The sequence below is a fragment of the Oryza brachyantha genome, chromosome 2 (genome assembly GCF_000231095.2).
Source record: "Oryza brachyantha chromosome 2, ObraRS2, whole genome shotgun sequence".
Classification (NCBI taxonomy): Eukaryota; Viridiplantae; Streptophyta; class Magnoliopsida; order Poales; family Poaceae; genus Oryza; species Oryza brachyantha.
Genome location: NC_023164.2, coordinates 12,883,873 through 12,892,669, shown reverse-complemented (window position 1 = coordinate 12,892,669; position 8,797 = coordinate 12,883,873). Strand labels below are relative to the sequence as shown.

At 41.4% G+C, this 8,797-nt stretch overlaps 1 protein-coding gene and 1 long non-coding RNA gene across 5 annotated transcripts; both read right to left on the bottom strand.

The window, feature by feature from the left end:
- Positions 1-343: 343 nt before the first annotated feature.
- Positions 344-5,252, bottom strand: LOC121053438. The gene is made up of 5 exons (XR_005811052.1): positions 4,644-5,252; positions 4,032-4,212; positions 3,199-3,940; positions 973-1,013; positions 344-577 (listed from the first exon to the last, which is right to left on the bottom strand). It is a non-coding gene; the product is annotated as an uncharacterized LOC121053438 (long non-coding RNA).
- Positions 5,253-6,101: 849 nt separating this feature from the next.
- On the bottom strand, positions 6,102-8,124 carry LOC102717867 (triacylglycerol lipase SDP1-like). Of its 4 annotated transcripts, none has more exons than XR_001549551.2 (6): positions 8,011-8,124; positions 7,872-7,925; positions 7,650-7,757; positions 7,110-7,536; positions 6,606-6,749; positions 6,102-6,430 (listed from the first exon to the last, which is right to left on the bottom strand). XR_001549551.2 is itself a non-coding variant. In XM_006647233.3 (3 exons), exons 1-3 carry the CDS (start codon positions 7,233-7,235, stop codon positions 6,296-6,298), a joined length of 405 nt encoding a protein of 134 aa, XP_006647296.2. In that variant the 5' UTR covers positions 7,236-7,864; the 3' UTR covers positions 6,102-6,295. The 4 variants fall into 4 exon arrangements, 1 of the variants encoding a protein (XP_006647296.2); XR_001549552.2 differs by having other exon boundaries at positions 7,110-7,532; XR_001549550.2 differs by having other exon boundaries at positions 7,110-7,757.
- Between the last annotated feature and the right edge of the window lie 673 nt (positions 8,125-8,797).

Here is an 8,797-nt window from a genome sequence, read left to right as displayed (position 1 = left end):
TGCATCAATACCATGGCTAAAGTAACCAAACAAGAGGTAGACTCTGTTTGGCATAGCTCCAACTCTATTTTTTGGACACTTTTACGGTACCCCTTACTTAGAGCAGGTTCAATAGAATAGCCCGCTACTTACTTCAATTTACTATCTAGCTCAGCAAGAGCTAGCTTATAGCTAACAGAATACAACAAATTGGCTGTAAGGTCTTAGAGATTAAAACAGTGAACTATTTAATGCATGCATGCCTATAGTAGTTGCTGTGATCAACACTGGCATGCATATCTGTGGCTACTTTGTTGCACCGCACATACATGATCACATCAGAGCAAGATAAATAGAGAATCAATGAACCAAAACAGTATGATGATTTATAATCTCTTGGCAGCATGCCATTCAACAACAGGATAACTGAAACTACAATTAAGTTCTTGGTCCGATTAGATACTAAGAAGCCATATAATAAAGCAACGCAGTACAATGATTTATAAATCTCCCGGCAACATGCCATTGAACAAAAGGATAAATGTAACTAGATAGTTGTTGATCTCCATACAAGCCATCTTGATTAGTTGCCACCAGCCTGTAGTGGATAGAATTGGAGCAAAATATAACATGATAAGTATGTTACCAGAATAATCATGTTACAAATGCAATGTTAATCCCAGAAATCAGCCTACTTATTATTGGTGAAATTTCTGCCAACTGCAGTACACTATTCCTAAAACTAGAAACTTAGATGTGTCCCATTCTAATATTTTCGTCCAGAAAGATAGTCACAACCCACTTTAGTTCAGAGATTCACAAATCATATTTTTAACTGGGATGTAAAAAAGATCAATGTTGAATTGCTTACAGTTCACATATACAACATATAGCATATGGAGGAACAAAATCGGTTCATGTACACAAAAAAATTGATGTTCATTACAACTGTAACTACCAACACAATAAATGAACCTGATGATGGAATTATACCTGTAAGAAGTACAACACAGTCCATCGAAGACTAATTGTTCCTGAAATAAAACATACAGAAGGGTAAGTTAAAAGCTCTATAAATAAAAGGAGGGGGGACAATATGCTTAGTACCCTATCATGGTTATGCTTTTTGTGTAGTCCTGAACCGGTTCCAAATGTGCTCTATTAAATCAGTTTTAAGTTGAGTATGCATAGAAGAGCACGAATAGCAGCTTTCCTAGTTAACACAGCAGCAAAACATGGGTTACCACCACTGGTTACTTCAGGTGGCAACACTATTGATGTCCTAGGAATTCTATTAAGGTATGTCACCTATTGCATCCTCCTTCTCGTCTTCAACAATCATATTGTGAAGAATCACACAAGCTAGCATGATTTTCCCAACACTCTTTCTCTTCCATTTCTTTGTCGGACGACGCACAATGTTGAAACGAGCTTGCAATACCCCGAAAGCCCACTCCACATCTTTCCTTGCCCCTTCTTGATGTTCAGCAAATAACTTATGCTTCTCGGTTTGCGGAAGTGGTATAGTCTTCTGGAGGACAGCCCATTCTGGGTATATACCATCAGCTAGGTAATACCCTTGGTTGTACTCTTTCCCGTTGACAAAATAATAGACCCGGGGAGCCTCACCTCTCACTAATTCAAGGAAAAGAGGGGATTGATTCAGCACGTTGATGTCGTTGTTAGAACCAGCGACACCAAAGAAGGCATGCCAAGTCCATAGGTCATGTTAAGCAACCGCTTCAAGGATAATTGTTGGGACTTTGTAATCAATACGTGTGAATTGACCTCTCCAAGCTCTCGAACAACTTTCCCACCTCCAGTGCATACAATCAATACTACCTAGCATACCCGGAAACCCACGAGACTCATTGACATGTAATATATGCTCTACATCCTCACTCGTAGGGCGTCTCAAGTATGTCCCACCAAAGACCTAAATCACCCCTTGTGAAAATTTTTTTAAACATTCTAAGGCTGTGCTCTTGCCAATTTTTAAATATTCATCTAGGGCATCAGCTAGTGTGCCATATGCTAACATACGAAGTGCTGCTATGCACTTTTGAAGTGGAGAGAGGCCTATGCGGCCAGAGCAATCTCCCCTTTGAGTGAAGTACGGTGACCATTGACCTAAGGCTTCAACAATACAGAAAAACAATGGCTTGTGCATGCGGAACCTAGTACGAAACATCAGCTCTGGGTACAACGGATGTTCTGCAAAGTAGTCAGCCACCAAACGATTATGACCATCTACATGATCCCTATCAATTCTCTTCCTTGTTCCACCTTGGCGCATCGAACGCCTAGCTCCAAACCTACCCTTCATCTTCTCTATGATTTGAGTAGTAAATGAGTCTAATACATTCTGATTAGAAATGTACTTATATAGTACTTTGGAAGGGTCTAGGTCATCTGAGTTGGATGATGAGTAGGAAGAAGAATCTGACATGATTGGAGGAGGAGGATGGATTGGGTTGGCATTTTCTAGTTATGAGAGGCATTATATAGATGCTGCAAAGGCCTGGTTGCAATACCCATGAAAAAAATTATATGGCTGGACCATGACTGCATTTTAATCAGGACCAGCTTCAATAACCATGAAAAAATTAATATGGTTGTACTATAAATGCATTTTAATCAGGACCAGCTTCAATACCCATGAAAAAATTAATATGGCTGAAATATGACTGAATTTAACTTAGACCAGCTTGAATACCAATTAAAAGATTAATATGGCTGGACTGCATTTTAATCAGGACCAGCTTCAATAACCATGAAAAAATTAATATGGTTGTACTATGACTGCATTTTAATCTGGACCAGCTTCAATACCCATGAAAAAAATTTAATATGGTTGTACTATGACTGCATTTTAATCTGGACCAGCTTCAATAACCATGAAAATTTAATATGGCTGAACTGTGGCTGCATTCAAATTAGGACCAGCTTGAATAACCATGTATAAATTAACATGCAAGCTTATGACTGCATTTTAACTAGGACCATCTGCAACAATCATGAAAGATTGGGTTGACTACAAGGTTATTTGGAGTAAAGGCAGTTAATCAGCACAAAATATGGGACTGTACGCATGATTATTTGGAAAGACTACTAATAATTACCACAAAACAGGGACTGGTTGCATGGTTGTTTGGAACAAGGGCTATTAATACACCACAATAGGTTGAGTACTGACGAAGAAAGGCAGTTATAACATACCTCACTGGTTTTTTGGAAACAAATCTCTCATGCATTACAACATTGCAACAAACTCAGACCTCACATCATCTGGCATCTCTCTTGTGTCTTTGTTCATCAATTCTCTATATGCTTCAATCATAGCAGTCTGCCGACCCACCTTTTTAGCTTCAAGATTATCACTAGCAACACGACGTTGGGTCTCACACAATTCACTTTGCTTCTCCTTGGCTGCTTCATGTGCATCCATAAACTTAAGGATGTCCTCTTCTAGCTCAGTGGTACAATCCTGCACCTTGCCTTTTCCTTTGCCAATGCGTTGCGCCTTAGCTGCCTTGACTCCCATTGGTCGTGGGATCTCCTCGTCGTCAAGGGGAATAGCATCCGCATAATGCATCTTCCATTTTTTTGAATTGTCAAGTTGCTCCAAATATGCTTGCCATTTGGGTTGGGTTTTTAGTTCTTTCCAACACTGTGTAAACAAAAACGGCCCATCCTTGAAGTCATTCTCATATATTTTCATCGCCTTGTCTATGAGATCAACATTAGACTCCCCACTAGCATATAATGAATTAGCCTCCTTCCAAGAGCAACAAAAATTCCCAACCTTTTTCTTGATCTTGGCAAAACAGTCCTTAACTTGCCTAACCCGGCTTGACGGAGTTGTGCTATTGTAAGCAGCAGCAACATCAACCCAATATTTATCATTTTTTTTGAAATTTGATTCTATTGGATCATTTGAGTTGTTTAACCACGCACTGACCTACAAATTCGAAATATGTTTACTCTTGTTAAATTGCAAGTTTTATGAATGCCGCCACCAAATAAATAAATAACTCACTTAGGACCCTTACCAGCCTCAAGTCTTCTTCAGTTTACCATGCTAAGCGCTTCTCAGTCCTAGTGACATCTCCATTGTTGGCATTGTCAACATTGATTGGCTGCGATTGACCCCCTTCAACCACATGGTGCATAGGGTTCGACAGGTTTTTGATAAAATCAGAAAAAACACCTGTTGGGCGAGATTCTAATCCCCTGTAAAAAAATCATGAAAATGGAATTCTTAATCAAGTTATGCAAGACAATCTTGATCAATGCAGGGCCTAACCCAACTTTACACCAGTATAATGATGCTATAATGATCACTGAAATAAAAACTAATTTATTTCAGTTCATAGCTGGCAATATTACCCCAACATAGTGGTAAATGACTGATCGAATCTAAAACATATTGTTAATACATGTACCATTGGACTAATATTTTTTCTTAGACAACTTACTGCATAAATACAGGGGACAACAATTTTACTAAGGTAAGCTGAATATAAGACCAGTATCAATTTTTTTCCTAAACATTCTTACAACCATTGCAATAGCACTGTTATGGATAAAACGACATCTACCATTGGAATATTACACAGAAGCATTTCAAAATGAGAACAAACAATGCCAAATGACGAACGTACCATTGATCCAAATCAAGTTGCACGTCCGTATTGCCAGACGTATGAGGCTGGTATGCAGATGAGCCTGCCATGGCTGGTGATGGCGGAAACGGAAACCATGGTGGCAGCGGGGTGGGAAACAAAGGACCACCATATGGATACGGTGTGGCAGGTGGGACGTGAACACCGGGAGGACCAAACGAGCTTGCAGTAGCGGAAGGGGGCGGCGCAACCTCTCTCTTCGTTCGACAAGACATTGTGGACGCCTAGAAGGGAACTAGGGTTTTGCTTGAGTGGAACAATGGAAGATGAAAGGGGATTGCGGGCGCGGCTGGCGGAGATCTATTCACGGGGAGAGGACAGAGCGACTTTGGGGCATCGATGTCGTTCTCCCCGCCGGCGAAACTGCTTTGGCGCGTGCGGGAGATGGTTTACAACCAGGGAACGAAGAAAGATGGCGCAGGGGAGAGGGAATACCGATTTGGCGGGAGGGGATCGATGCGCCAAGATGGAGAGATCGATGCGTCGTCTCTGCTCGTGCTGAGTTCGATCGCGGGAGGAAGAGAAGAACCAAGGAGGAAGATTGGTTTCACGATAGTGGGGCCCACAAACCGCATTTTCCATAGCCTGTTTCGGCTGCAAGCTGGCTCTGCGTTGCCACAAAACACGTTATTTAGATGTCGTCTGGGACAAGCGACTTATTTTTAATTCTTTTTTTATCAAATGTTTAATTATTTATTGTAAATAGTAAATGTAGACTATTAATTAAACTCATCTATAATCTTGGACTAATTCGCAAGATGAATCTATTGAGCCTAATTAATCTATAATTAGCCTATGTGATGCTACCGTAAACATGCTCTAATTATGGATTAATTAGGCTTAAAAAATACGTCTCGTGCATTACCACTTATTTATGAAATTAGTTTTTTTATTAGTGTATGTTTAGTACTTCAAATTAGTGTCCAAACATCCAATGTGATATGGGGCTAAAAAGTTTAGCCACTTCTAAACAACCCCTTAGTCGTCCGCTCCAGTCTCTCTCCTTAATCATTACCCCTCCGCGTAGGAATAATATGAGGTAGGAATTTTTGGCGCTGATGAGTCAGCCTTACTGTACCTGATCTTATAGATGCAGTAGTGTAGTAGGTGCATCTGATACCGTTGATTTTAACGGGTATCTTATTATTTGCTTAGATAAAGAGAGTGACAAATTAGTTTTTTTTTTTATTTACTGAGTGGGCCTAGATAGCAGGCCCATCCGTCTACGGCTGAACATGCGGCAAACAAAGAAGAAAACGCGCTGGGGAGAAAGAACGAGAACACACGGATCAGAGAGAAATTGCGTCGTTCCGTCGCCTTAATGCTACTATGAACCGATGGAATTCACTATCGTTCCCTACTTTGAACAAACAATAACAGATTGGCCACAGTAGAGCAGCCAGCAGGGACACCCAATAAACACTATATAAAGCAATGTTATATTCTTCATGCTATCATGCATTTCATCAGACAATCTGCAGAAATAATTTACAGCAGCAGCACAATCATATCTTGTTTGTGAGCCAAACATCATATATACATGACAAAGTAATTACAACCAACATGGATTGGTTACACAAATACATTTCGGAAACCAAATGTGCACAAGCCAACAAATACAGCTAGCTGCTTTACCTACTTTGTTTACAAAATGCAGGGTACGGTCTCCTTAAGCTCCCAATCATTGGAACGGGCAGAAAGTAGGGTAGAAACGCAGGATGTGCAACTAATTTGGATCTCTGAGAAAGGTTGACAGTGTTCTTTTGCTGAAATGATAATATCACATTAGCACGAAACCTACGGTGTTCCTTTTGCAGCTTAAAGTAAGATTCAGAGGATAATTTCTGCTTCAAGTACTGAAAATTGGGAAAATACAACAAAGAAAAATAACTGTGACCATAAAATTTGCATTCGCCCATATTAATTTGTCAAAAAGCAAACCTGGGCTGCTGTTGCGGGCATAACCATGGTGACATCACCCTCCCGAGCCTGAGCAAACAATTTTGCTAGTCCTTTGAGTGGGAGGCCAATTTCTAGGATTTGGTTACATCTGTACTTAACCTCCATTTCAGCAAGACGAGCGCACTACACAAATAAGAATAGCAGGAATCAAAATTTTAATGAGAAATGCATTTAAGAATCTAAATTTCAAATATAACTATTTATGTAGTGTTTAGGGAGCATAATTCAGGCGCATATGTATTTGTAAAAGAACTTTATTTTCATACTGAACAAACCCCTCAGTCTACCAGATATTGCATTACTTCCATGAATAACCATGCATTGTTCAGCAACATGTGCAAAATTGACAAAATAATGATGATGAACAGGAAAACAATTAACTACCTAGAAGATGACCTACATGTTGCAAGCTATGATATGCCATACCCTAAGCCATAAAGTTAGTGCCATTAAGGTGCCAACTGCTTAGGGTTACAGACAAACCTTTCCAGCAAAGCGACCTCCATAGGTTCGGACGATCTCCTTCAATCGGAGGAGTGGAGAGACATGAGGATTAGTTTGGCTCACAATGAAGTGATTTACATTAAACAACTCTTTTATTTGCATCATGGGAAGATCCACCTCCAAACTTCCATCCCTCCATCGATGCTTTGATGCTCCAGGACCTTGTTCTGGGTCCTCCTCCTTTTCCCTCACCCAATCTATCCTTCGCCGTCAATTCCTGAGCTTCGAAGAGTCCGGGGAATGCACAAGAGAGGCCGTCACAGCACTCCAGATAACAACGTGTTTGATGTCAGGTAGTTGAGGCAGCGGGGTGGCTCATTTCTTTCTATGAGAGCAAACTGTGATGCCAAGAACACGGCCAGTCATGTAGTGACTTGTCAGATCCCTCAAAAGCCTTTGCATCTGGCTAATGTCATGAAGTGCGCCATAAGTCATAACCCGTTTTGTTACTGACAAAATTCCACCTATCCTATCAAAGAACTGCAAGGTCTGCAATGAGTCCACCAAGAAGCTCTGTACCTCAGGCCATGTTCGGGGTAGCAACAATTGAACATATGATGGAACCAACACTAGATCCTGCAACTATTCGAGGCAAAAGCTTGTGCTCAACCAGTGTTTTCACCACACCTACATGAAAAGACCCCAGTGAAGCACCCTCACCCAAAGGCATGCCTGGTCTCTTGAACAAAGGCAAGTTAATTTCACATCCAAAAGCAAGTCATCAGCATCAAATTCACATACCATTTTCAGCTGGACAGAAACCTCATCAATGCAATCTTTTCTAAGCTTAGGAACCTGCATTGCAACAAACATATTTTTAGACAGAATGGAACATAACATTTTAACATTTCATAACAGGGCATGCGAAAATCCCGTTTACCTCATCCAATTTCAACAGAAGACGCCCAAGTCCTATAAACACCTTAAGAGAAATGTTCTTGTCAGATAACTATGGTTCACGTAGGCAACAAAAAAGATACAACAACTGAATTATTTCAAAAGATGGCTTTAGTTCTTTGAAAACCATGAGAGAACAGGGCCACACGGGTGGGTCACCGGCGGCGGAGCGCGGCGCAGAGGGAGGGGCGGGAGCGGCATCCGACGCCGGCGCTGTCGACGTGGGGGCGCCTTCCGACGGCGGCTGTGGACCTGCGGCTGTCGTGCGACAGGACCGCAGAAGTGCGGGTGTGGCACCTGACGGCGGCGCCGTTGATGGGGAAGTAGCTTGCGATGGCCGCTACCGGACCGGCGGCCGTCGGGCGATCGAACCGGCAGGAGTCCGCGCGGGAGCTCCCTCTGACGGCCTCGGCGTCGATGGGGAAGCAACTTGCGATGGTGGATGTGGACCGGTGGGCGTCGGCGCGGGATGGCCTCCTGACGGCCGCGTTCGTCGTCCGCGCTAAGTTAACTTACTCCTTTTTTTTCGCGCGCACGCTTCTCAAATAACTAAACGATGTATTTTTTAAAAAATTTTCTATACTTTAAAAAATCATATTAATCTATTTTATATTTTTTTAATAATTAATTAATCATGTACTAATATATTACTATGTTTCCCGTGTCGGGTAAGTTAACTTACCCCTTACACACGAACGCGGCCTAATTCCCATTTAAAGGCTTAGCACACTCACACATTACAATAATGCCCCAATATTTTTTACCCATAT

Coding starts and splice junctions, on each gene's coding strand:
- LOC102717867 (XM_006647233.3), bottom strand. CDS start 7,235: ATGATGCAAATAAAAGAGTTGTTTAATGTAAATCACTTCATTGTGAGC. Junction 6,750..7,109: donor GAGGTCGCTTTGCTGGAAAG/GTTTGTCTGTAA, acceptor TTATTTGTGTAG/TGCGCTCGTCTTGCTGAAAT. Junction 6,431..6,605: donor TGCCCGCAACAGCAGCCCAG/GTTTGCTTTTTG, acceptor TTATCATTTCAG/CAAAAGAACACTGTCAACCT.